Here is a 26,278-nt window from a genome sequence, read left to right on the forward strand (position 1 = left end):
GGGAGGGCTGAGAGGTTTGGTCCAGAGAGACCAAAGCCCACGCAGAGCCTGAGGGAGCTTTGATCTACACAGCTCAGTGGCAGCTGTTCTATCTCATTGCCTGGTCACCAACAGCAGGAGCTGACCGCTGACAAATGCAAAGTGACATTTCCTGCCACAGCGGCTGAAAAGCTCCCTGTGCTATTTACTTACTTGTCTTACTTCCAGTTGTTATTTTGAGCCAACGTCTGGCTGCAGCGCTGCTAAGTGCGAAGATCCCTGTTGTAAATTACTCCCGGGCAGCTGTATTTCTGGAATGTGACCTGCATGTGAAAGTAGGAGACAGTTTGTACTAACAGGCATGAAGTAACAGGCTTCTTGTCACAAAATACTTTCCCGTGTGCTCCCTCAATGCTTCCCCTTTTTGATGATTTCCTGACCAGTCCTAAATGCTCACCTTGTAACGGAAACAAGTTTAACCTTCTTACTCACTTTCTGCTGAGCAAAGACCTAAACCTGGAAGACTTCTCCAGTTTTTGATGTTTATACACTCCCAATGCATACAAGTGTCAGCCACTGAGCACTCAGAAGTAACCAAAAGACTTCTGTGGCTTTTTCTTTCCCCATCTAAATGACCCAAGTGTTTGAGATTATTATCACTACAGCTATGGTGAGTGTTAATACAAACACACAGCAGCAGAGGCTAGAGAGCTGCCCAGAGCATTCCCCTCCTGTAACAGCTCCGTGTGTCAGGCAGACACTGGCACTTTTCCTCAAACCACAAAGCTGGTGTTGGAGCTCTGCTCCTTTCCTGCTGGTGAGCAGCCCTGGGTGTTATCGGCATCCCTTCCATTTTCCTTGGGCGCTGCCAAATGAAGGATTTTGGAGGCAGATCGAACTGAATGGCACTGCTTGCATTTTGCAGACAAAGCTCCATTCTGCTCTCAGCTGTTGCCCAGAATTGCTGTGCAGTTTGAGGAGGATGGTTCAGGAGCTGCCTGTCAGAGTGCAGCAGAGGTCTATCAGAAGGGGCTCTTTGAGAACAGAATAAGAAACAGGCATTATTATTATTTCTAATTTTTCCCTGATTTTAATGAGTTATAAATTCCGTTACAACTCAGATGCACACTCCACTATATGTGTGCACATACATACACACACTCATTGATTATCTCTCAGGTACACCATCTGCAGGACTTGATCTCTTTATCCATCAAGCCTTTCTTTGTCCCTCACGTCCCCCCTCCAGGCTCCCTGATCTCCATCCCCAGGCAGGAGCACCCTGCAGCCCCTCTTTCCTGGGGTGGTCCCTGCCCTTCCAGCCTGCTCCAACCTCGGCGGGTGCCCCAGCATCACCACAGCAGCCAGACACCTTCTCTGGCCTGTCCCTTGTCCCACGGTCACGATGGCACCGAGGCTGCGGGATAAACCTGTTCCACCCGTGCCCATCCCAGTGGGGTTGTGCCCCGGTGGGTGCCACGGAGCACCCCGTCCCACCCACCACATGCGGAGGCCTCACACAGAAATAACACTCGAGGGACGCCTCGGGCTAAAGCAACGAACTCCTTCCCTCAGGAACCCCCTCACGGTGCGGCCCTGGGCAGAGCCGACCCTCGCCCTGCCCCGGGGCTGGAAGCCAAGGGGCCGTTTTTCAAGCAGGGGCGCAACTGCAGGGCTTAAACGCCTGAACATAACGAAATGCTCCGACAGAAGCTTTTACATTACTCCGTCTTCAAGTTGGGGGTCCCTGTGACGGCCCAGCCACGGCCCCGCTCCGGTGGCTCCAGGCCGGGTTTTGCCGCCGCTCCGCTCGCCGTCCCGCGCGCGGCGGTCTCAGCGCACCGCGCGAGCCGCCGATCCCTCCGCGCCGCCCTCCCCGCTCACCCGCGCAGGAGCTCCGAGGCGCGCGGCGCGAGGAAAATAGTGCGCAGCGGAGTGATCCGAACGCGGGGGCGGGGCGCCGGCGGGGGCCATAAAGGCACCGAGCGGGGGGATGCGTGGCGCAGTTGGCGCTGGGTGAGGTTTCTGGTGTCCGTTCGGCCCAGCAGCGCCGCGGTGAGAGCTCGCCGGGGAGAGGGCCTAGAGGCGGGCTGGGCGACTGGGCGGGGTGTGTGCACTGAGGAGATGTGGCTGGGGGTGACGGCAGACAGTGATGGCGGGGGGAGGCCTGGGACGTTGCCTTCGCCTTCAACGGCAGCACCGCGAGGCGGCGGGGGAGGGCGAGCGGCCGCTGGCAAAATGGCGGCGGCGCAGGCGCAGCGGTGCTTCAAGATGGTGGCGGGCGCGCGCCTCGGGCGGGAAGGGGCTGTGGGTGGGGCCTGCGCTGTGACGTCACGGACGGGGGCGCAGCCCTGGGTACGGGGAAGGGGAACAGTCACTAAAGCGCGGCGGGTTTTCCCTCTTCCAGGGAAAAATGCAGATCTTCGTGAAGACCCTGACGGGCAAGACCATCACCCTTGAGGTGGAGCCCAGCGACACCATTGAGAATGTCAAGGCCAAGATCCAGGACAAGGAGGGCATTCCCCCAGACCAGCAGAGGCTGATCTTTGCTGGCAAGCAGCTGGAAGATGGCCGTACCCTGTCTGACTACAACATCCAGAAAGAATCCACCCTGCACTTGGTGCTGCGCCTGCGAGGTGGGATGCAGATTTTTGTGAAGACCCTGACAGGCAAGACCATCACCCTTGAGGTCGAGCCCAGTGACACCATTGAAAATGTCAAGGCCAAGATCCAGGACAAGGAGGGCATTCCCCCTGACCAGCAGAGGCTGATCTTCGCTGGCAAGCAGCTGGAAGACGGCCGTACCCTGTCTGACTACAACATCCAGAAAGAATCCACCCTGCATCTCGTCCTGCGCCTCAGGGGTGGGATGCAGATCTTTGTCAAGACCCTGACGGGCAAGACCATCACTCTGGAAGTCGAGCCCAGCGACACCATTGAGAATGTCAAGGCCAAGATCCAGGACAAGGAGGGCATCCCTCCTGACCAGCAGAGGCTGATCTTTGCTGGCAAGCAGCTGGAAGACGGCCGTACCCTGTCTGACTACAACATCCAGAAGGAGTCAACTCTGCACCTTGTCTTGCGCCTGCGGGGTGGTAACTGAACCAGCAGGTTGTTGCTTCCAAATAAAAGGTTCCCTGCACTTGTTCATTCCAATAAAGCTGTTGCATCCATAAAAGTTTGTGTCCCAAGTTACATGAAGGGCCGTTTGTGACATTGCCCGACTCCAGCTCTCTAATAAACAATAATTATGTAGTTTCCACAGACAAAGGAGTTACAAAACTGCCTTATGCAAGGCTTCCACATGCCTGATGATTGTAGCTAATCCCTCAGCCGTGGTTTTCCTGGGCTTGTATAAGTGTTCTGATACCTGGCTGCAGCTCAGTGCCCGCCTGCAGATGTGGTGCAGCTGTGGGCGTTGTGTAAGCAGGGCTGAGCAGCGGAAAGCTGTAGATGTTCCTCAGTCGGAAGGCTTTGAAGCTGCTCTGGGTTGCCCAGCAACTGCCCTTATTTTGGGATTAGTGGACAAACAAGTGGAAGGGTGATCCTGCACCTCTGTCACAGGCTGGGGTAACAAGATGTTGCTGCTGGTCCTGCAGCCCTTGGGCTCGAAAAGTGGGGTGGGAAGTGTAGATCTCATCAGTTACGGGGTGGACTTGTTTTTTTTTTGTCAAGCTTAATGACATTAAGCAAGCAGTAATTTCAGATGTACTTACTGGAAATCTGAATGTGCTTCATTCCAGCTGTGGCCCAAGTGGAAACGCTGCTGAGCTGAGCTATCACAGAGCAGTTCACGTACGCCGGAGAAGCCCTGGCAAAAGGGAAGTTCCCACTGAAGTATTTGTGGTGGAGGTTGCAGAGGGGCTGAGGAGCAGTTAACCATGGGTGTGTGGAGATGGAGAAGGGAGAGTAAAACAACTCCTTTCCAGGAGTTGGTGAGAGGGGCTCACCTGTGGGAGGGGATATGGTGGGTGTTCAATGGTCTTAGCTGGTGACGGGCTTCAGGGGGAGCAGGAGGGGTCTGCCCGGGTGGGATAGCAGGGTGTGACTCCAGTAATACCAGTTGCCTTTAGTAATGTGGCCTCTAAGGAGCAAGTTTGGATCACCAGGATCTGTGCTGGGGGAAGCATTTGAATTCTAAGGAGTTAAATCCTGTGTGGGTGGGAGCTGGTGCTGTGCCATCCTGGACATCCTGGCCTCTCCCACTGGAGCGCCCCAGGCTCTGCCCACGCCGCCCTGGCTCCCGGTTCCTGAGCTGAACCCAAACAAGTGCAACGAACAATTTGCCATTGTGTGGGCTTTCTGTCCTCTTGGGACTTCAGAATTCACAAACTGAGCATCTCTTCAGCAGAGCTCCTTTAGCACAGGTGTCCTTGCTCAGTCCAGGGGCGGCTGTCACTGGAACAGCAGTGAGCATAACTGCAATGGTTCTGATTTGAAGGCAGCCTGACTGCCATCAGGGAATGTCAAAAGCCTCCACAAATGACTGCAGAGCTGTGTTTTAAGAAATCCCTTTATTTTCAGTGTCTCATTAAAAACCTTTACAATGGCATATTTAAAAACCACAATGCTGCACAAAGCTGTAATAGCCTGGAGCAGGCTGCAGCCAGGCAGAGCAGGAAGCCCGAAGGAGAAACCTGTGCTGTGGTCTGGTGAGCTGGGTCAGGCTCTGCTGACCACGAGGGGAATGGCATGAAATTATGTCAAGAAGGGTAGAATGGGTGTTAGGAGAAAGTTCTCCCCACGGAGGGTGGGCTGAAGTGGGGTCCTGGGGCCTGGTCACAGCACCGAGCCTGCCACAGTTCAAGGTGAGTTTGGACAACACTCTGAGGCACGTGGTGGGATTTTGGAGCTGTTCTGTCCAGGTTTTTCACTTGATCCTGGTGGGTCCCATCCCACTCAGGACGTTCTTTGGCTCTGTGACCTCTGCAGGTCACTTTGCCGGGTTTGAGGAACCTCAAGGCTCACAGCAGCAGTGCCAGCGCTTCAGAGGCGGCAGCCAAGAGCAGATACCACAGCTGGGGTGGGATCAACCACAGAACTGCAAAATTTGATGAGAACAGCAAAGCGTATCAAAAACTTTAAGGTTGTCAGAACATCTTTTGTTCTAACCATGGCAGAACATGCTGTTCCCAGAGATCTTCTCATGGCATTGTTCCGCAGCGCCTCGGGGAATCTCCTGGATTTTACTGGGGTTTACTGGGATTTGAAGAAAAATTCCTTTCACAGCATTTCTTTGTAAAAAAATTTTTTTAAAAGTAAAAGAAAACACAGCGCCTACTTTGTGCTGTTCTGAAGGCATTGCTGCTGGGAGAGGGAGCCCATCCCACAGCTGAGACCTGTCAGGATTGAACAGAGACATTGGTTAATTGATAATTAAACAGAGTTAACTGGTAATTAAACAGAGATAACTATCAGGGTAAAAGGTTTAGAAAGAAAAAAAAAAAAAAGATAATAATTAAGAGTAAAGATACAAATGTAAATGTTCCACCCAGCTGGGGACCATGGCAAGAGGAGTGTCCTGTGCTGTGCTGGTCCCTGCCTGGTGGCAGCCACGAGATTGTCTCCTCTCACCGTGCAGGACAGTCTGGCAGGTGGAAGCGCTCCAGTTTCCACATGTGTTAGCTCAGCTGGGACAATGGGATGTTGCACATGATTGATTTAAAACAGGCTGTCACAAACTGGACTCGATCTTCTGCTGCTCCTGGGGATGAGTCTCAGCAAGGTTTTTATTCAGGGCCACTTTCAAATGTGCAAGATAGACAAAAGACCCAGTTCCTTGGAAAAGCTGAGTTGGGTTAAATAGAAAAACAGAGGGAGGTTAATGGGTGATGGACTTTACTTCTCAGGGAAGACATATACAAATATATACATATACACATAAATACAAACACTTTCATGTATTTTTAGTCCGGCATGTAATGACAGAAGAAGAAGAAATGGCTTCAAATTGGGAAAAAAAAAAAAAAAAGGTTTAGATTACATATTAGGAAAAAAAATCTTTACTGTGAGGACGGTGAGGCACGAGAGCGGATTTCCCAGAGAAGCTGCTGCTGCCCCTGGATCCCTGGAAGTATCCAAGGCCAGGCTAGGCATCGGGGTTTGGAGCAACCCGGGACAGCAGAAGGTTTCCCTACCCACGACAGGGCGTGGAGCGAGATGATCTTTCAGGCCCCCTCCAACGCAAACCCATTCTGTTGTACAACCGTGTGACTGAGCGATATTTCATCTATCTACATGCCGTCCTTCTCCCTGTATTTCCCCAATTTCCCCGTTTTTCCGCGGGTACGCACGTGTTTACACGGACCCCGCGCTCCGCTTCCCGTTCCCGTCGCGCCGGGGGCGTGGCCGGGGGCGTGTCCCTCCCATCCAGCCCCGCCCCTCCCGCCGGGGCCCCGCCCCCGGCCGGGCCGCGCCGCGGGGCCATAAAGCGGCCGCGGCGGCCGGAGCCGCTCCCGGTCCGGGTCCCGGTCCCGCTCCGCTCCCGGCTCCGCCCCGCCATGGCCGTGGCCCGGCGCACGCTGTCCGTGGGGCTGGGGCTGGCCGGGGTGGCCTGCGCGCTCCTGGGGGGCTGCCTGCTGCTCGTGGGGCCCGTCATCATCAGGCAGCAGGTCATCAAGGTCAGCGGGGCTCGGGGGTGAGCGGAGCCGCGGCGGGGGCTCGGAGCGGGCTGCGGGCTCGCTGGCGGTGCGGAGCGGGATGCGATGCCGGCAGTGCGGGGTCGGTGCGGGCAGCCCGTGTGCGATGCTGGGCTCGGTGCGGTGCTGGGCTCGGCACAGCCCGTGTGCGGTGCTTGGTGCGGTGCGGGGTCGGTGCCGTGCGGGATGCGATGCAGGCGGTGCGGGGCTGGCGCTCGGACACGTTTTCCTTGTGCAGTGCGGTCCCGAGAGCCGAGCGCTGGAGGTGGCGGCGGTGTCGCTGCTGCAGCTCCGAGCAGCCTCGGGCTCCCGCTCTGGGCAAATGGGGGCTTGGGGTGTTCCAGCCTTGGTGGCAGTAAATTTGCCCGGAGTGAGCAGGTCAAGCACCGCTGGTTAACGCTGCTTTTGCATCACTAGAAATGGCTGAGGATGCAGGGCTTGGCAGAGCATCACCCTAAGCACCGACACCTCCTCCCTTCCCTCCTGCCTCTACCTGCAGCGCCAGTTATTCCTTTCATAAACAGATGAGCAGACTGCCGGGCTCGCACATGCTCTGGTGAGATGCTTTCCCAGCTGGAAACAGGATGTGCACGGAGCAGCCTCCAAGTTATTCTCTCTCCTAGACTGAAAGCCTGAAGAGTTGCTTCTCTGGAGACCTGTTTTATCCACAGGAGAGGTCCTGAGGCTGAAGAGGGTTTTGTCCCCAAAATGTGGGGCTGTGGATGGAGTTGTTGGTCTGTTCAGTAGCTGCTGCAGGGTTTTATGAGCCAGCGCTCCTGTCCCTGCTGCTGGGACACCAGCTATCCTGCTCTAATGTAGAGCTCATCCCCACATTTAGCCAAACCTTTTTCTCCCTGTCCGAGGCAGATGTGCTCCCTGCCTTGGCCTTTCTCCAAGCTTCCACCTACCCAGATCAGCCCCTGAAAATTTGCTTCTGATGAAAGAGGTGAACAAACACCTCATAGCCAATGGCTGGCGTTGCGTGTGGCGCAAAGTCTCTGCCGAAAATGACCTACTTAAACATACCCCTTGGAAGTGCTGCTGGCTGGGCAGAGCCAGACAGTCCTGTGGATTAAACAGTACAAAATCTCTGTTCAGTTTCAGGACATCAGGAACTGGCACCTGCAGATAAAAGGCTGAATGGCCCCTGCGGAGCAGAAAGGACATTTTTTTGTAGAAAAACCTTTCTGCCCTCTTTTTAGCCAATCCTGATTCTCTCAACCTAATTAGCTAAGTCCTAGTAATTTGCAATGAGAAGAGAAGATGAGGAAAACATCAACCCTTGTTTCTCCTCCCTTCACCTCAAGCCCTTGGTCTCCACATCTTCAACATGACACGAAATTGCCCTGAGCTCATATTTTTTCCATTTCACGTTAAGCCTAATAACTGAGTGGTGACAGGTGATGAGAAGCATTCAGGCCCTTACTGAAACTCCTGGGTTGGTCCTCAGAGTAGTGTGGGTGAGAGGAGCTTGAAGGGCTGGCAGGTAAAGGCTGCTTTGCCCATCCTGCCTTCCTGAGCTCTGTCAGGATGGTGTGTCCTGGTGGAAGAGCACTCAGTTACAGAGAGGTGGTTGTTTCAAGGCTAGCTTTGGGTGAAGTCGCAGGGAAAGGCACAGGAAGCAGGAGCTTGGAGCCTGTCTCCTGCCCTGTCTGCACTGGGGGGTTGGCCCTGCCAGACCTGGGGATACTGCTTCTCTGGAATGCCACAGACCTTGTTTCCTAAGGTACTTGCTGCACACAGTGAGGCTGCATCAGCTCCTCCCTCTGCCACCTGTGGCTGCTCCCCATGGGACCTCTGATGCTGTCCTGGGTGGCAGGAGCTGTCCTTGTAGGTAGCAGGGTGAGGAGGAGGGTGCTGAGAGGATGTGGAAGGTGAGGTCCGGCTGACACCCAGCTTAACTGCTCCTCCCAGTCTGCAGGGGAAACTTCATCTCTCACTTTTACTGAGCAGGGTGCCTCCCTCCTGGAGAGGCAGGGTTTGGATGCTGTGGTGGAGCTGCTGCTCCTCTGGCCCTCACCTGGAGTAACCAGTTCCTTTCAGTTCCTGAGGAACAAAGATCAGCCTGGTCAGGAGGGGTCAAACGTCTCAATCACCCTTTGCGAGCCATCTAGTTGACTAACACTCTGTTTTTATTTCAGACATATGGCCCGGTTTGGTTTGACCTTAAAGTAGCTTAATTTTAAGGCTACCCCATTGTGGGGAATCTCAGCAGCACCCGTGGAGTACCTTGAGCTGCTGTGCCCAGGTGGGAGGGAGCTGGGAAAGGCAGCAGGGAGCTGGGATGTAGCTCCATCGGACTGGGTACTTATTATGAAAAATAAATGCATATGCAACAAGCGGTCAAGGGAGTGCAAGACAGAACGAGCAATTAAAGGAAACGAGATGTTCTTGATCATAATCACTTTGACAGTTGGGAATCAGGGTTGTAAAGCAGACTAAGTAAAAATTTGCTTTTTGCTGTGAAGTCCTCGAGGCTGGCAAGATTAGAGCAGCATGTGGGTATGGAAGTGGTGGTGGGAAGGGTTTGCTAGGTTATTGTGGAGATGTCTTCCCCAGGGGTAGGGCTTGGATGAGGGGCTTGCAGAGGCCTGCTGCTCACAGCCTTGCCATGAAATGCCTCATGAAAGATGAGGTGTTCTGGGAAAACCTCTGGCACCTCAACTCCCTGTGTCAGCAAATAGTGCCCAGTCAGATGGAGCTGCTCCAGAACAGGAGCTGCACCAGCATAAAGCCCACCTCTCTGTTCCTGTTGGTGGATCAACCCCACTTCCATGAGCTGGCTGGATCACCCCAGCAGGGACGAGGATTTGTGCTTGCAGAAGAAAAGGTTATGGTGGCACACACCCAAAGTGAATGTTCAAGAAGGAACAAGCTCTTTTCCCCCCTGCAGTGCCCCGGAGGCAGGGTGGGAGTGGAGGCAGATGTGCCCATGTGCCACGGAGGGCTTAAGTTGTCTTTGAGCTGAGGAGGACTTAAGTTGTCTTTGAGCTCCTGCAGGCATTTCCCAGCAGCCAGGACAGTGATATGGGAACGATTGTGCCTTGCCTTTGACCTGCCCCATGATCAGCTGTGAGTCAATGCAGGCTGGCAGCTGAGAGGAGGCAGAGCTGTCCTGTTCCTGCTGTTGGGACACAGCTGGGTTGCCATCCCAGTTCTCCATCTTCTCCTTGGGAATCTAGTAGGCTCTCCCTGCTGGTACCCAAAGAGCTGTGAGGATAGCTGTGCCACTCCTCCTTGCTTGCTTTTAGCTGTGTGCAGCTGCCAAGCCCATGAGTGAAGGCCTTTGGGACAGGGCTATGTCTGCCAGACAAGTGAAACAGAGCAGTGAATAATTCAGAGCCAAGTCTCCAGCACATCAAAACACTCGGAAACCCTCTGGGTAGGATTACAAGAGTCAAGCCTGAATAAATAAACCAGCATATCTGTCCTGTGGCATAAACCTGATGCTTCTGCACACACACAGGAGTCCTCCCTGTAGATCTAGCTGAGTTTCAGTCTGCCAGACACACCTGGATCCTCTGGAGAGCTCCTGCTGTAACTGCCACCTTCGTTGAGCTGAGGGTGGATGCGCTCACCTGCAGCCACAGAGCCCAAAAGTTGTGCCTCCTTTTTTTTTTTTTTTGTTTGTTTTTCCCTTACAGAACGTCAGGATCGACCCCAGCAGCATCTCCTTCCAGATGTGGAAAGACATCCCCGTTCCTTTCTACCTGTCGGTGCATTTCTTCGAGGTGCTGAACCCCAAGCAGGTGCTCCAGGGCGCGAAGCCGGTGCTGAGCCAGCGTGGGCCCTACGTGTACAGGTCAGGCACCGCCCGTGGTGCAGCTTGGCGTGAGCCTGACCACCGTGCTGCCTGCCAGCCTGCGGGCTGCCTCCTCTGCCAGGGCATGGCATCAGCAGGCCTGGGGAGAGCCCGGGGCACCGGATTTTACGGTGACCCCAATGGGGTTGGTTGGAGGGTGCTGCACTGAGTTGTGGAGCTCAGTCTTGTTCTGGGGCCTGCTGGGCAGGCAGACCTGGGCTGATACGGTCCAAGCATGGGTGTGAGGGGTGGTGGTGGGTGACTCTGTCTTCAGAGTGCTCTTCTTTTATCTTTATTGTGCGTTTAAGAGCCCAGCTCTTGAGCTGGAGTGGCCTCAACACCAAACTTCATGGGCCAGCCTAAGTCCTTGTCTAACATCCTCCAGAACGTGCCAAACGTGAGCGCTCTGGTCATGGGAACCAGCATGGAGAGCAAGGATGGAGCCCTGACACTGGGCCAGCCCCACACTCGGCAGGGCTGGGGCTGTTTGCCGTGGCTGAAGCCCAGGTGTTCTCAGCACCTGAAAGAGGAAGCGGTGACTGATGCTGAGCGTGTAAACTTCCCCATAAGCAGTGGATATACATTCAATATGTTTCAATATATTAGTGCCCACAGTGACGTGGTGAGGTTAAACCAGCAGCCTGAGCAAGCTCCTGTGGGAAGATTACTGGTTAATGCAGAGCTCTTTGAGCAGTGTGCAGGGGAAGGCTGCAGTCTGCGTGTGCCCTTGTTTCCCCCCGTGTGCGTTGTGTATGTTGCCATCTCATCGCTCTCTTGGCTCGGGGAAAAGCTTCACTTACTGTAAATAAGAATAAACAAAGGGGCAAAGCTTATTAGTGTCCTTGTGTTCCTGCTGAGCAAGATTAGGGCCCTTCCCTAATGTGGGCTGTAAAACAGAGGCTCCACAGTGAAGGACTTTGTTTTTGCTGGTGAGCTGAGCTTCAGCTCCTCCAGGAGCAGTCACAGGCTTGTGATGTTGGGGACAGCCTGGCACTGCTGCAGGGCACTGGGGCTGTGGCCGGGGCAGCGTGCAGGGCCTGGAGCCCTGAGGAGCAGCAGGTGTGGAGGGTCAGGCTGCCCTGAGCCAGGAGCCAGCGGGGAGCGTGGCAGCAGAGCGGTGTGGTGGAGCATGTGGCACCTTGGCTGCTCCTGTCCCGTTGGCAGGTTGTTGTGGCGTGTGGGTTGCTGTGGCTCTGCGTGTCTGGGCACCTCTCTGATGTGGCTGGGCTTTCCGGTGGCTGTAGGTGAAACAACAGAGATTTGCGCTTTTGCTTTGGATTTCTGGGGTATTGAGTTGGGAAGAAACACATTGTGTCTGCACCTGTCAGGGGTGCCTGGGCTGCCCTCTGCTCCTGCCAGCCCCTCACCCTGGCTGGGGTGGGAGGTTTTTATCTGCCCCACGCTGCCTCCCCAGCTGCCCCATGGCTCCTTGCTGGGGTTTTATCTCCCCCAGCAGCAATCCCAGGCCCGTGCAGCCCATTCTTGCTCCACAGGCTGCAGGGGCTCTGCCTAGGGATGGTTCCCATGATCTCCCATCTCTTTGCAGGGAGTACAGGATTAAAACAAACATCACATTCCATGACAACGACACTGTTTCCTACCTGGAGTACAGGAACCTTTTCTTCCAGCCAGACTTGTCCAATGGCACGGAAGATGAGTACATTGTTGTGCCAAACATTATGATGATGGTAAGTGCTTGTTGCCTGGATGGGTTCCACCTTCTGAGCTTCTGGGGAGGGTGGTGATATCCAGCATTGAATCACTGAATCACTTTCTTGTACGGCTTAAGGCTGATCGAGCAATGAGGTGGTTAAGCTTATATAATGCAATTTTCTGCTTTTTTTGATGTTAATTGTTCTGTTATGCTGCTGCTGTTCCAAAACCAGAGTGTGCAGAGCAGCTGGTCTTGAGTCTGCAACCTCATCTGAGCATCCTGTGGGGAAATCAAGCCTGTGAGCCCTCACATGCTTTCTTCCCCAACTGGGGAATAAATGAAGCACCTCAGTCTGCCCAGAGGATTCCTCTGGGGCTACGCATGAGAGCAGCAGAATGAGTTTGGTTAGCACCAAAAATGCTTCCTCTTCGGAGGAGGATGGGGCTCTCGTGCCAGAGGTTTGTTTTCTTTCTCAGGGAGCAGCTGTGATGATGGAAAAACTGCCAAATTTTCTGAAGATTTTACTGAGCGGAGCCCTGGCTGGCCTGAAGCAGGAGGCGTTCATGAACCGCACGGTGGGAGAGATCATGTGGGGGTACGAAGATCCCCTTATCGACGCCATAAACGCGATTGTTCCTGGCATGATCCCATTCAAGGGGAAGTTCGGATTGTTCATGGATGTAAGTGCAGCCTTGGTTGGGAAATGCTAAAATCGCAGCAGTGTCGATCCTGGGGGTAGCTCAGGCACTCAGCCAAGTAGAAGCTGAGCAGGTGACGGGGTGTGAGCACCCCTGGAGCTGGTGGGGCACCCGGGGGCAGTAACGGGTTGCAGCCTTGCTGTGTGCAGCACGTTAAACCATCATCCCTTCTCCCTGCAGTTTAACAACTCCAACTCCGGGCTGTTCACAGTGAACACAGGCATGAGGAACATCAGTCAGGTTCACATGGTGGATTCATGGAATGGCCTGAAGAAGGTGAGTGGCAGCCAGCCTTGAAGGGTGGGGAATGCCTGATTGAGAGCAGGGTAGGGTGAAAGCTCTGGATGCTGCTGTGTGTGTGGTTTGAAGGTTGAAGGTTTCAAGACAAGCTTTTACAGGACCTAAAGTGCTGCAGCTTCTGTTGTAGCAACCTGCCAGGAGGCAGCCATGTGACAAGGGGCTTTTCAGGAAGCACTGAATTCATCTCGTGGGTTTCACTTGCACTCCCTTGCAGTGCTGGCAGAGCTGGCTGCCTCTGAAGGTTGAAGCCCAGGCTCCTGTGGCCTGTGTTGTTAAATACTCTTGTTAAAGGATGCTTCAGCCTTCCCTTGCGGAATTCTGCTCCTAGCTAAACCCAGCTGACCATAGAGATCAACCTCTGGGGACAGGTGGATCTTGTCCTGGAACCGGGTGGATGTTTGGCTCACAGAATCACGGAGAATGCAAAATAATACGCTTTAAGACTGGCAAGATCCTTGCTGCCGCCGTGGAGGCGGGTGTGGGGTGGTGGACATTCCGTGCAGGGCTGGGAGCTGCCTCCAGCAGGCTCGTCCTTGTGAGCTCTCCTCTCTACTCCTGTCCCACAGGTGAACTACTGGCGGAGCAGCCAGTGCAACATGATCAACGGGACAGCGGGGGAGATGTGGCCGCCCTTCATGTCCCCCACCTCGCTGGAGTTCTACAGCCCCGATGCCTGCAGGTGAGGCCCCAGCTGCCGGGCTGTCCCCGTGCCGGTGGCAGGACACGCTGCAGCCGTCCTGCACACACACACAGCCCCGGGCAGTGAGGCACAGGGCTCGGGATTTGTTTCTGTAGTTAAAAGTTCAGCTGCGGTTCGGGTTTGCATGATCTGAGCTTCGCACACAGCGTGGCTGTTTGGTTATCAGCATCTTGTGGTGTCCATAAATACCTCCCAGAGCGCTGGAGGAGTCCATCTTGCCCGCGTTTAATCAGTGCAAAATAACCAGATGTGGTTATCTAGTGCAGATAAGATGTGGGGAATTAGAAGGAGAAGTAAGGGTTGTCAGAGGGAAATGCAACCGTAACTGCAGAGCTCTTTCAGCTGACTAAACCCTTGGAGAAATTATGTCAGGGGGGAAATTCGTGCCACCATTTCCTGGCTTTTTTTTTTTTTTTTTTTTTTTTTTTTTTTTTTTTTTAAGACACCCTGACTTTACCCTGACTTTAACTGGTTACACGGGGGTTAAAGTACCCCACGGAGCCGGTCTGTGTGCCCTACCTGAGGCTGGAAGGAGGGGAAGCAGGCACAAACCCCCTGTCCTTAGCTTGGGGAAGTTAATTCCGGCTTTGTAGTTAGTGCTACAAAACAAGCAAGTGCTGGTGTTGAATGGAGAACAATGACCTCTTCAGTGAACAAACAGACAGCTGAGCCAAGCAATAGCACAGGGATTCCTCTACACCGGGGACATCAGCAAACACCAAAATGACCCCGAGCCAGGAATTTACAGGGAAGTTTACCTGTAACCAAAGTTTAAACACCTCCCTGTTCCTGTAAAACTACAGAAACCTCTGGAACAGAGCTTCCAGGCCAGGCTTCCAGTGAAGAGGAGGAAACCAAGCTTGGTTTGTTGTTGGCACAGGAGGTTCCTGCCACACAGGACTGTGGGGAAGAGGCTCAGCTTCTCGGGCAGTGCTGTGTGTTCTCCCCACAGCTCTGCCTCAGCCTCTGTTCCCAGAGTCACAAACATCAGCTGGCAGGCTGGGAGCAGCGCTGCCTTTCTGCAGGGCAGGCAGGGCCCATCTCCTGTGCTCTGTGCACGCGAGGTGCAGCTGATGCTGAGAGGCAGCTACCGAGGTTTTATCCTGCTGACGTGCTGCAGCAGCCTCTGCCTCCTTGCTGGGAGGTGGGCAGAGCCAAGAAGCGCGTGTGTAACTGCTGAACGTGCCCTGAGTGCCATCCTTGGTCCCAGCATCAGGAGGCCTCTGTAGGAACGAGCATCCCCTTGGCCTGCCCAGGCTGTCCTGGCAGCTGCTGTGACCCACTTACCCAGTCTGTGATTCTCTGATCCCTGCAAGCCTCGCTCAAGGGTGAAGGGAGCAGATTTTTGTCCTGGGAACTTGCATCAAACCTGGCCAGCAATATTGCAGCACAACATCAATAGCTTCTAGTAGCTAAGGGGGGAAAAAAAAAATATTCGTGCTGTGTCACGTAGGGAAATTTTCCACTCCCCTGGCAGTCTGTTGCTGGAGTTGGCCTGTGAAAGAGATTTATCCAGTGTCCATGCCCTGTAACAGAGCACCTCGGAGCCAAGGCTTGCATAAAGTGGGTATTATCTCTTGGAGAGCAGCCCTGGGGATTACTACATGCCTTTAAACAAATCTCACCTGAATATAGCAAACAGACTTATAAGCCTGTGGTTTCTCTCCCTAACCAGTCCTGACCAAACCCTTTAGATGTGCTTAAAACATGGAAAGCAAAAGGCTTAAATACTCATTCCCCAAAGCGCTGCTCCGAGGGTTTATCTTGATCTCAAAGTCTAAGTTACATTACAACTGCATCTTATCCAGCCAAGATAAGAACCCACTTCTGGGCTGGGAACCTGTTGGCTAATCCTGCTCCTTCTCCACCGAAACCCTTCCAGATCCATGACACTGGTGTACGAGCAGTCTGGGAAGTTCAAGGGTGTGCCCACCTATCGCTTTGTGGCGCCGAAAACCCTCTTTGCCAACGGCACCGACTATCCACCCAACGAGGGCTTCTGCCCCTGCATGCAGTCTGGCATCCAGAACGTCAGCACCTGTAGGCTCAGTAAGTCCTTTTCCCCCACCGGCTCTCCTCTAATGGACCAGTATTAAATTGGAGATGCAATATAAGCTTGGCTGTCCGGAAAAACAGCTCTGGTGCCTGCTGGGGTGCTGAGAAGTACTGGTGGGCTCTGTTTGCAGTCTCATCAATGAAGGGAAAGAGGGAAAACTCTTGTTTTGGGAGCCTGGCATTTGTGGGAATGCCCAGGGATACGGTGTGGGAGCATTACAACCCCTGGGCTGGCGGGGGGAGCGAGGAAGAGGCAGCCCACACGAGTGTCATGTTAAAATGTTAACTTTGGACACTGAGTGTGTGCCATGCAGGAGAGACAGTCCCGCCTGGGTGTCCTGACGGGTGTCTGGGAGCAGGAGTCACCCCACAGCATCGTGTGCTGCACGGTGATGGGAGAGCGTTGGTGCTCCTCAACCCTCCCAGACCAAGGGAACAACCTGCAGGGAGGGCAGGAGATTTTGCTGGTTGGGAGGAGAAAATATAAAAGCCTGTTCAGAATGAGTAGTGCAAGGGCTTAAAAAAAACCTCAAAAGAAAAGCTCTTGGGTGGGCGTGGAGGAGCTTAAGATGCCTTTAATCTCCTCCAGATGCGCCGATGTTCATTTCCCACCCTCACTTCTACAACGCCGACCCGTCCCTGGTGAACGCAGTCGAGGGCCTGCACCCCAGCAAGGACCAGCACGGGCTTTTCCTGGATGTGCACCCCGTGAGTGAGCCCTGCAGGGTCCTCTCCAAGCCCAGGGACCAGCCCAGCGCCAGGGGGGACCCTGCCATCAGCTAGCTGCGTGCTGGCCCCGCTCTGCTCTCGTGGCACTGCCTGGAGCAGGTTCCATAGTGCAAAGACTGGCGAGGACATGTGCAGATAAAAAAAATGTCAAAGCCATAAACTAATTGAATAATTAGCCTGGCTTGCAGAGAATTGCAGGACTAATTATAAACGTAATTGTTTCGATAAGCGCAGTGAAGTTCTTTCCACTGACTCAGGCCTATGACACCAGGAGGTGTATCTGGCAGCAGCCCAGCTGTGCCCCAAATCTGCAGGTGCACATCGCCAGGAGAGCTGGCTGGCAAACTCTGAAGACCACGCTGTGGCTCGAGCTGGCACCTCCAGTTTTGGGCTGGCTTCTTCCACTCTCTCAGCCTGCCCGTCTGGGACTGACTGCTTTCTGCACTGGGCTGCTGCTGTGTTACACCCCTCAGGTTCCTGCAGCGTGAGAGAGGTCACCACTCCAGAGAGGGAGGTTTAGGGTGTCCTGAGGTATCGTTGTCCCAGCTGCTGATGGGAAAGGGACTTTGGGATTTTCCACCCAAGGCCTGTGTTGTGTGTGGTCAGTTCTTCCAAATGTTTTGTGATGTTTACTCAAGCAAAAAAACCTATTTCCCTCTTGAGGTAAGGTAAACTGTGTGTCTTATCTAGACATTGGCTTCTGACTGCTTTTCTTATCGCAGTTATGAAAATCTAATTAAGTTTATTACAGTATCAAACAGCTACTGATAACGGTACAGTTAACTATATTCTTATCTAGCTGCAGGCTGCTGACTGCAAACAGGGACAGTCCAACAAAAATTCTCTGCTTGTAAAAAACCTGCTGCAAAACTGCAGAGTCATGAGAAGCCAATATCTCAATGGGTGTCAGCAAGACTGGTTTTGAAGTGTGGTGTTTTTGTGGTCCTTGAATGTCACTGGACTGGGTCTCTTGGTCCCTACGAAGTCACTGATGGACTGGTTGTTCTCTTCCCCTGCAGATGACGGGCATCCCCATGAACTGCTCCATCAAGCTCCAGCTGAACCTGTACATAAAGCAGGTGTCTGGTATCATGTAAGTGGTCACCTCCCAGAAATGTCCACCTGCCTTCCCCCAGCAGGGAGTTCTGCTGGTGCTGGGCGTGCTGCAGAGTTTACTCTCCCCAAAGCTGAAGCAGTTGTCCTGTTGCTGGAGCTGAGATATCAGCCCCTCCAGTGACCACAGAGTGCATCCTTTAGCAGGGCAGGGGGTGGCTGCCTGTTTGCTCAGCTCGGGCAGCGTCCCTGGCCCTGAGCTGTTCCTCCTGGTGAGGCAGGAGCTGCTCACCCACACTGTGCTGCCTCTCAGGAGTCACCTGCGACACTGAGAGGCAAAACCTGTGGGGTAGAGAGTGAAGCCTGTGTCCAAAAGACACTTCCAGCTCGGTGAAAGCAAACAGGAGGTGTCTCTAACCAATCCCTGTGGTTCCAGGTGTTAAATACCAACAAGGGTGGGAGTGCTGCTTGGGCTGAGGGGCAAACACCTGCAGACAGCCCCCTTCAGCAGAACTTGAGCATTCTGGTTGGCTGAGTTTCACCCCCCTGGAGCCCAGCTTTGGGGTGGCACCTACTGCTGTCCTCAGGCAGTTCAGGCCCCATGGAAGCCCCAGCTCTGCTCTGGCATGAAAAGCACCTGGTGCCCCAAGGTGGGAGCAGCAGGGATTGCCAGCCCCTTGTGCTGCTTTCCTGGCCACTGTCAGTCCATCAGACACATCCCCTTAGGAAGGATTATAGTGTTAATTGTGACCTCATCAACCATAAACCTAAGCGTTTTTCTTTTTTAATTTTCTTCCCCCCCCCCCCCCCACCAGTCAAACAGGGAAGATTAAGCCAGTGGTCCTGCCGCTGCTGTGGTTTGCTGAGGTGAGCTGCCTTCCTCTGAGATTCTGCAGAGCCTCTCCTGCTTCCCCATCACCCAGTGCTGGGGAAACTCCACTCTGGATAAAGCTTTAAGCCAGCCAGACTAATTAAGCACCAACAGAAGGCTTTTCAATACTTGGCCATGCCATTAATCCCTCTGAGCTGAACAAACCCTGCACTATACTTGGTAAATCTCTGGCTCTGCCCTAGATGTGGGGTTAAATAGGGCCCTGGACAAAGCTGCCAGCATCTCTGTCCTCATGTGGGGCAGGGAGTGCGGCCTCCAGCTTGGGTGCACATCCAGCTGACCCCCAGTGTTTAGTAAAAGCTTTTGGCCTGGCTGAATCTTGCATAAATTCCCTAATTTGTGCTGGGAGGTGGTGGGAGAGGAATCATTCAGCTGGTAGGGATCATTCAGCTGGTAGGGATCATTCAGCTGGTCTGCCCGAGGCCTGGGCGGGAGGGAAATGCCACTGACAGCTCTGCTTTTTTGAGCAGAGCGGATCCATCGAGGGCTCGGTCCTAAAGCAGTTTTACACCAACCTGGTGCTGCTCCCGTTGGTGCTGGACTACCTGCAGTACATCTTCCTCGGGCTGAGTGTCCCACTCATTATCTCAGCAGCTGTGCTCGTGGCAATGAGTCAGGTAAGAGCCTGCAGATGCCTGGTGGGAGGTGCTGCCAGTCCAATCAGACTCAATCACACCACGTAGTTTGGGCTGACAATCTAACACGTCTGAGGAAACATCGGCTGATGCCACCAGCAATCCTCCTGGCGGTGCCAGGCGCCAGCAGATAGCAGCAGGACTTCCTTAGCCATCTAGAAATTGGGCTGCAAGTAGGTAACACGGAGCATTTCTGGCTTTTTTGGTGCACAGCAGTGATGAAAGTGGCTTCCTGGAGGAGGAGGTGTTCCCCAGCTCACCCAGCTAATGAGGAAACAATCCTGGTTTATCAGCCCAGCCTCGGTGGAAGGCAGCAGCTCTGTGCTGTTGCACAGATCTGCATCTCTGCAGGGTCCCGGGGTTTTTCCAGTCAGAGCAGAGCCTTCTCCAGAGGATGGAGCTCTCTGAATGCAGCCTGTTATGTGAAATGCAGTTGCTGTGCTCCTGCAGAGGGGGCACAGCCACTGTGGCTGCTTCTCAGCCCAGCACAGATTCTGTATTTCCTTGAAACGCACTTGATTTCTGTGCAAACTGCTCCAGAGGGCTCTGAAAGTGAAACCTCAGAGGCTTTGTGGATCTGGGCTTACCTTTGAAGCCTGCTGGGAGCTGTGGGGCAGGCAGTGTGGTGAGGCCGAGCTGAGCTGTCAGGATTGAATATAAAACAGCCAAAACACCCGGTGGAGATGTGCAGATGTGGTTAACACCAAGCTCTCTGCAGGCTTTAGTTCTGGGAGTGCCAATCCCAGCTCCCTACCCTAAGGCTGTGCCAAAGGGAGCTGATTCAGCTCTGCCCTGCAGTCAGGTGCCTGAGGCTGGCTCTGGAGCTGCAGAGGCGAGGGGGCTGCTGATGGGGAGGAAAGGCAGTGCTTGGGATGAGAGCAGACTGAGGGGAAGCCTGTGAGGGGCTGCCTTTGCTCAGCTGGTCCCTGCCCCTCCTGAAACACCGATGCAAACCCGCCTTAAATAGCGCCAGGGCTCTCGGAGAACCACGTAATTGGATTTTAATCAAGTGTACAATTACTTAAGTGACTTAAACACATGATCCCAAATCCCCTTGTTCCTCCACGCACTTCCCTGCGGGGTGGGAGTGATGCTAGGGCCCAGCCCGGAGCCCAGAGCTCCCAGGATGGTGCAGGGGTGAGCTGCTCCCTTCAGCACATGTGAGTGGTTGCCGGCACACAGGTTGTGCGCTCCGCTGCATGACCCCGGGGGCTCTGGAAAAAGGCTGGGCAGCTATTTCTAACACCTTATGCAGCCCTGAGCTGGCATTTCCTCACCCTGCTTTGTGCAAGTCTTAATGCCTGCTATCAAAGAGATTTAACCATGCTAGAAAGGGTCAGGGAAAGAAAAAAAAAAAAAAAAATCTGGATTTTAAACTCATTCGAGCCAACTGAATACCTGCTTGTGAAATACCCCGGTAAGCCAGCTGTACTTCTGTGCTCAGCCAAAAGAGTCATGAAGTGCCAGAGCTAAAAATCAACGGCAGGAAGTGCCTGACTACCTGGAAAGTGATTTAAAAGCCTCAATGACCTTACAAATCTCTAAGAAAGCTGTACAGCAACACATGAAGGTCTCCACCTAAGGAGCAGATAAGAGGTTGTAAACTGGAAGACAGCGATTTGCAGCCAAGGTGTGTTCCTCATTTGATTGAAGTGTTGCTGATCTAGCCCTGATTGCTTAATCGTGCACAGTTCTGCCTCCCGGAGTCACAGGCCATGTCAGAGGGGACACAGAGCGGGGACATTGTCCACGCCTTCACGTGTCTGCCAGCGTGAAGGTGAAGCCAGCTCCTCCCTCAGCTGTGCCCCTGGCTTCTGGAGGGAGCGCTGGGCTCTGAAGCCAGTGCGGATGAGGTACTGTGAAAACACTTCGATCTTAGTCTAGTCGATAGTGGAGCCAGTTTGAAATGCATCTGTTGGACTCAAAAAAAAAAAAAAAAAAAAAAAAGGCATAAATCTGTAGAGGTGTAAAAATAATAAAATAACCCCCAGGCATTGTAGCTCGCTGCCATTGTGGCCTGAAGCCCGTGCGGTGACACTTCCAAAAGGCAAACAGACCATTTTAAAACTGGCTTGACACTGAACAAAATCACCACTAGGACTTAGATTCATCTACACTTCGAAATCCTCGTTTATAACTAGATCCTAGTCAAACGGTGATTATTCTTTCCCCCCTGAATCTCCTCTGAAAATTGGAACCCTCATGAAATCCGTGTCTGAGTGCACCATAAACTAGACTGGTTGTCTTCTAGGAGAAATGCTCTTTATTTTGGAGTAGCAATAAAAAGAGCTCAGACAGTAATAAGGCAAACCAGGCCACCTCTGCCAAAAAGCTGCCTGCGGTTAAGGGGACGGTGTTGCGGGAAGCCAGGCTGTAGGTGGGTACCCAGCCAAGGTAACACGCTTTGCTCTCGTCCTGATTTGATTGAGCTTCACTTCAAACCAATCAAATGAAACGTTTGCTGTCCACATCTCCCAGGTGTGCCCTCCTGGCAAGCTTTGATGCACCGGTGTTGTCTCAATGGCTTCGTTTGGGGCAATTTAGATCTCTTAATCCAGGTTGGGAGCACGTGCTCTTATTGCTCCTCCTGCTGTAGCTGATCTGCAGCCCTAATAATGTCAGCAGGCACTGGGGGGAAAGGTGGGATTGGTGTGAGGAAATACTTTTCTTTGCCTGTTTTTTCCCCCCCCATCTCTGAGTGTTTGAGTTCCAGAGGTAAGTTTTTTTTTGACGGGGTAAAAAAACCCCTGTGGGGTGACAAGAGGTCAGTTCCACTGGGGGGGGTGTCGCCCCTGCCCTGCCTGCCGGGAGCCTCCGCAGAGAGAGGCTTTCAGGAGGGAATTTCTGATGTATGAAATGTCTGGGTTTGTATTACAGGAGCACAAAGTCACTGAGTCGTTGAGGTTGAAGGGACCTCTGGAGGTGATCTATCCCAATCCCTCTGCTCAAGCAGAGTCACCTAGCTCAGCACCATGTCCAGATGTCTCTTAATGTCTTCAGGAATGGAGATTCCCCAGGGCAACCTGTTCCCGTTTTTACAGTTTTCACAGGGGGAAAAAAAAGAAAAAAAAAAAGTATTTTTCAATGTCCAGATGGAATCCCCTGTGTCTAAAGTGCCCCTGTGCTCTTGTCCCGTCCCTGGACACCACCAAGAAGAGCTCTGTCCTTACACCCTCCCTTCAGAACCTTGTTCTCAGTGGTGAGATCCCCCTGAGCCTCCTCTTCTCGAGGCAGAGCAGTCCCAGCTCTCTCAGCCTCTGCTCACACAAGAGACACTCCAGCCCCAGAGTCACTTCTGTGGTGCTTTGCTGGACTCTTCCCGGTGTCTCCATCTCTCTCTTGTGCTGGGGAGCCCAGAGCTGTGCACACTCGTCTGTGTACGGCCTCACCAGTGATGAGCAGAGGGGAAGGATCACTCCAGGACCTGCTGCCAGCACTCCCAGGGCAGCCCAGGAATCAGCTGGCTGCCTTTGCCACCCTGCCACGCTGCTGGCTCACCTGCAGCTCCGTGTCCCCGAGCCCCTCAGCTCCTTTTCTGCCCCACTGCTGCAGGGCTGGGTGACCTTTAGCGTGCGCTGCTGTGTGGGGTTGTTCATCCCCAGTGAGAGAGACCTTGTGCATCCTCTTGTTGAACCTCATGAGGGCCCTTCCAGTCCATCTCTCAGCCTGCTGAGGTGCCTCTGGTGTACCAGCCATTCCCCCAGTTTTTGCAGATCATTAATAAAGATGTTAAACGGGCCTGGACCCAGTATTGGCCCCTGGTGTACACAGATGGTTACTGGCCCCCAGCTCGACTCTCTGGGCCTGCTGTTCAGCCAGTTTTCAGTCCGCCTCACTGCCTGCTCATCCAACCCCTACTTCATCAGCCTCCCTGTAAGGTTTTTGTGGTGTCAAAAGCCTGGAGTCCAGGTGGACAGTCCCCACTGTTCTCCCCTGATCCACCAAGCCAGTCATTTCATCATAGATTATCAAGCACAGTGTCTACACTTGATGATTTAATTGTCCTTCATGTGCCTGGAAGTGGTTCCTGGTTCTTTCTCAGGGATGAGGGGAGACTGACTGCTCTATAGCTCCTGAGGTCTTTCTTCTTGATCTTTGTCGCGATAGAGGTGACATTTGCTTTCCTTCAGTCTTTGAGCCAGGACTGCTCAAAGACAACAGGGAGTGGCCTGGCTGTGATGTGAGCCCGCTCATCCCATCTTGGTCCATGGATCTGTGCGTGTCTAGGTTCCTTGGGTCTCCTCTGACCTCACCCTCTTCCACTAAGGCTGCATCTTCCTTGCTCTGGACCTTCCCCTGGTTTCTGGGGTCCCCTGCCCCATTCAGGCCCTCGTGGTTCCCTCCTCTTTCTTTTGTCACCTGGGTACTCAGAGAAGCCTTTCTTGTCCTCTGACATCCTTGGCTGGATGCAGTTCCAGATGGGTTTTGGTTTTCCTGCCTTCATCCCTGCATGCTGGGAGAGTTTCCCTGTGTTCCTGCCAGGTTACCTGTCCCTGCTCCCACCTTCTGTATGCTTCCTCTCTGCATTTGTGTTTGGAGCCCCTACTTCATCCGTGCTGCCCTGCGGGCATTTCTTCCTGGCTTGGGATGCTTGTTAGGGTGGACTGTCCTTGCACTTGGAGGAGGTGACCCTTGAATATTAACCATCTTTTTTTGCCCTGACTGTATTCCCTCACCTGAGCTCTGTAGACACTTTCTAGAATCATTGACACGTTAAGGCTGAAAATTCCTCCGAGATCTTCAAGCCCAAACTTCACCCAAAGACCCCCCGTGCCCAAAGAGTCTGCAGGTGTTCTTGGTGGTATCACTGGTGTCCACACTGGACCTAAAACGACCCCAAAGACCACCATGCCCAAAGAGTCTCCAGGTGTTCTTGGTGGTATCACTGGTGCCCACACTGAAGCAGCAATGGGAAATAGTCAAAGGGTCAGACGAGCCTCACAGTCCCTCCACAGCACCCCAGCCCACGTCCCCAGCGAGCAGAAGGCTCTGAGTGAGGGGCAGGCTGGTGCCTGTGTCCCCAGCAGCAGGAAGGGACCCACGCCTGTCACCTGCTGCTTCCTCCTGAGGTTCTTGCATTAATTCAGGTCAGGGTGGTCTGTTGGAAGGCGTTTCTGGCTCCTGCTCAGCTTTGAGGTGAACCTGTTTTGTGGGTGTAAATGTTTAGGTGAGGAGGAGCCCTGTTGGTGCCAGAAGGCTCCAGCTTCCACCCTTCCCCAGAGGCTGTATCCCAGGAGTGAGTGCTGCCTGTGTGTGCTGCAGCTGCTCCTGGGGGTCTCCAGGCTCTTCTGTCCCTCTCCCTCCCACCTGGGGTGCTGTGCAGTGCACTGAGTGTCCCACTGCTCCTCCACACAGCTCCTCAGGTTCGGGTGGTGTTACAGGTGCTGGTGGCAGGGATGGGAATAACCTCCCATTCGTGGGGCAAGAGGTGCGAAAAGGAGGGACAAAAATCTTCCATTGAAGGAAAAGGTCCTTGTTGCTTTTCATCTTCTTTTCTGCCAGAGCTGGGGTCAAATGTGCCAGATGGTGTTTCTTGTTTGGACTCAGATGTTTATTAATTCTTATCTGAGTTACAGTCTCACAAATCGTGAGTTCTACAGCACTTCATGCTAACAAAGTAAAAAATGGCTCCTATGTCTTTCTCTACAAGGCCTTTTAAACACAAACAGTCCAATTAAGAAATGACACCTAAATTATTTTTACTTTTAACCCAATAACCAACCACCCATGGCCCACAATGTGGAATTTTCTATCCAATTACAAAAACCACCCAGACCCATGAAGAAGAAAGTGAAAAAGAAGGACTCAGTCTCTGCCCTAAAACCTCCACCTTGCTTTATATCTATTACTGTATTCTAAACCCTTAAACTCTGAGTTTTGCACCCTGTGACATCACACACTTCTATCCAAACCTCACACCCACAATCCCAGTGCTGTCACTCAATTTTGGGATCCTTCTCCACGGCCTCGGTCAGTGCAGTGTTTGCTGGGGGGTCAGAGCCTGGCAGCACAGAAATCCTGGAATTCCCAGTGCCCAGGGTTCCAACAGGTCCTTGGCCACTGCAAGAGGCTCGGGGTGGGGATGCCCGGGGTGGGGATGGGGTGGCACCTCCGGGTGTGGCCGGGCTGTGACCTCTGTCCCTCCCCTGCAGAGAGGCGCCAGCGAGAAGAGCCCCGGAGCCCCGGCCAGGCAGAGCAAAGCTGCCCCCTCCTCTGAGACCACGCCGCTGCTGCAGGACACCGACACCCCGAGCCAGGACGGGGCCGAGGCCTGAGCCACCCGCCCTGGGACACTTCCCACGGGACACGCTTCCCACGGGACATGCTTCCCACAGGGACACTCTTCCCAAGGGACACGCTTCCCAAGGGACAGGCTTCCCACAGGGACACGCTTCCCACAGGACACGCTTCCCACAGGACACGCTTCCCACAGGGACACGCTTCCCACAGGGACACTCTTCCCACGGGACATGCTTCCCAAGGAACACGGCCACGCTGCAGGTGACACCTGCTTCAGATCCTCTCTGCAAGGCAAAGTCCTGGACAACTCGGCGTTGGCCCTGCACAGCACGGGGTGTTCCTGCAGCTCAGCGTTCCTGCTCATCCAGAGACCTCCACGCGGTGTTCAAGAACCCTTAAGGTCCCCGAGGGCCAGCCTGAGCCACTGCCCTTCTCTCCGGTGGAATGAAGATTGCTGCCGACTGATCTGAGAAGTTATTTGCAATTTAAAACTGCCTATTGCTAGGGATAAAAGGCATTTTAATGGGAGCCTTTAAAATAAACGAGGTTTGTGTAGGTAGCGCTGATGGGATTTAGTGATCTTTTTGAAAGCTGCTGTTCATCTCACCGAATGGGGCACGCTGTCCGGGAGCTGCTCACGCTTTTATTGCCACTTGATGTAACTGGACTGAGCTGCAAATCATCTCTGGGTGCTGTCACTTCAGTGATGTCTCTCCCCAGGCACCTGGAGCCTGCCCGGGGTTGCTCTAGCCTTTGCACGTGTCCAAGAGTGGTGGTGACTTTTAAATCCCCAGTTCTGTGCCGTGACCTTGTGCTCCAGAGCGATCCCAGCCCACAGCCCCGTTATTTAACCTCTCCTGGCTGTGGGGGACTGCGTGAGATGAGCCTTGCCAGAAGCTGGCT

At 53.7% G+C, this 26,278-nt stretch overlaps 2 protein-coding genes across 5 annotated transcripts; both read left to right on the top strand.

Annotated features, from left to right (window-relative positions):
• The first annotated feature begins 1,876 nt into the window (after positions 1–1,876).
• Positions 1,877–4,542, top strand: UBB (ubiquitin B). 2 transcript variants are annotated; one of them, XM_040080935.2, is made up of 3 exons: positions 1,877–2,034; positions 2,387–3,111; positions 3,723–4,542. In XM_040080935.2, the coding sequence occupies exon 2, from the start codon at positions 2,393–2,395 to the stop codon at positions 3,080–3,082; it is 690 nt and encodes a 229-aa protein (XP_039936869.1). In that variant the 5' UTR covers positions 1,877–2,034; positions 2,387–2,392; the 3' UTR covers positions 3,083–3,111; positions 3,723–4,542. The 2 variants fall into 2 exon arrangements, with proteins under 2 accessions (XP_039936869.1, XP_039936868.1); XM_040080934.1 differs by lacking the exon at positions 3,723–4,542 and having other exon boundaries at positions 2,387–3,157.
• A 1,920-nt stretch (positions 4,543–6,462) lies between these two features.
• SCARB1 (scavenger receptor class B member 1) lies at positions 6,463–25,934 on the top strand. 3 transcript variants are annotated; one of them, XM_040080876.2, is made up of 12 exons: positions 6,463–6,599; positions 10,262–10,419; positions 11,966–12,107; positions 12,550–12,753; positions 12,952–13,047; positions 13,638–13,750; positions 15,654–15,820; positions 16,416–16,534; positions 17,575–17,648; positions 18,424–18,475; positions 18,971–19,117; positions 25,288–25,934. In XM_040080876.2, exons 1-12 carry the CDS (start codon positions 6,480–6,482, stop codon positions 25,408–25,410), a joined length of 1,515 nt encoding a protein of 504 aa, XP_039936810.1. In that variant the 5' UTR covers positions 6,463–6,479; the 3' UTR covers positions 25,411–25,934. The 3 variants fall into 3 exon arrangements, with proteins under 3 accessions (XP_039936810.1, XP_039936811.1, XP_039936813.1); XM_040080877.2 differs by lacking the exon at positions 25,288–25,934 and adding an exon at positions 22,013–22,680; XM_040080879.2 differs by lacking the exon at positions 25,288–25,934 and adding an exon at positions 21,387–21,779.
• The last annotated feature ends 344 nt before the right edge of the window (positions 25,935–26,278 follow it).

The sequence above is a fragment of the Hirundo rustica genome, chromosome 17 (genome assembly GCF_015227805.2).
Source record: "Hirundo rustica isolate bHirRus1 chromosome 17, bHirRus1.pri.v3, whole genome shotgun sequence".
Lineage (NCBI taxonomy): Eukaryota > Metazoa > Chordata > Aves > Passeriformes > Hirundinidae > Hirundo > Hirundo rustica.

What these genes read in the sequence shown, in the direction of transcription:
- UBB (XM_040080935.2), top strand. Translation starts at nt 2,393, where the DNA reads ATGCAGATCTTCGTGAAGACCCTGACGGGCAAGACCATCACCCTTGAG.
- SCARB1 (XM_040080879.2), top strand. Translation starts at nt 6,480, where the DNA reads ATGGCCGTGGCCCGGCGCACGCTGTCCGTGGGGCTGGGGCTGGCCGGG. An exon ending in TCAGGCAGCAGGTCATCAAG is followed by an intron (nt 6,600 to 10,261) that starts GTCAGCGGGGCT and finishes TTTCCCTTACAG; the next exon opens with AACGTCAGGATCGACCCCAG. An exon ending in TACAGCCCCGATGCCTGCAG is followed by an intron (nt 13,751 to 15,653) that starts GTGAGGCCCCAG and finishes AAACCCTTCCAG; the next exon opens with ATCCATGACACTGGTGTACG.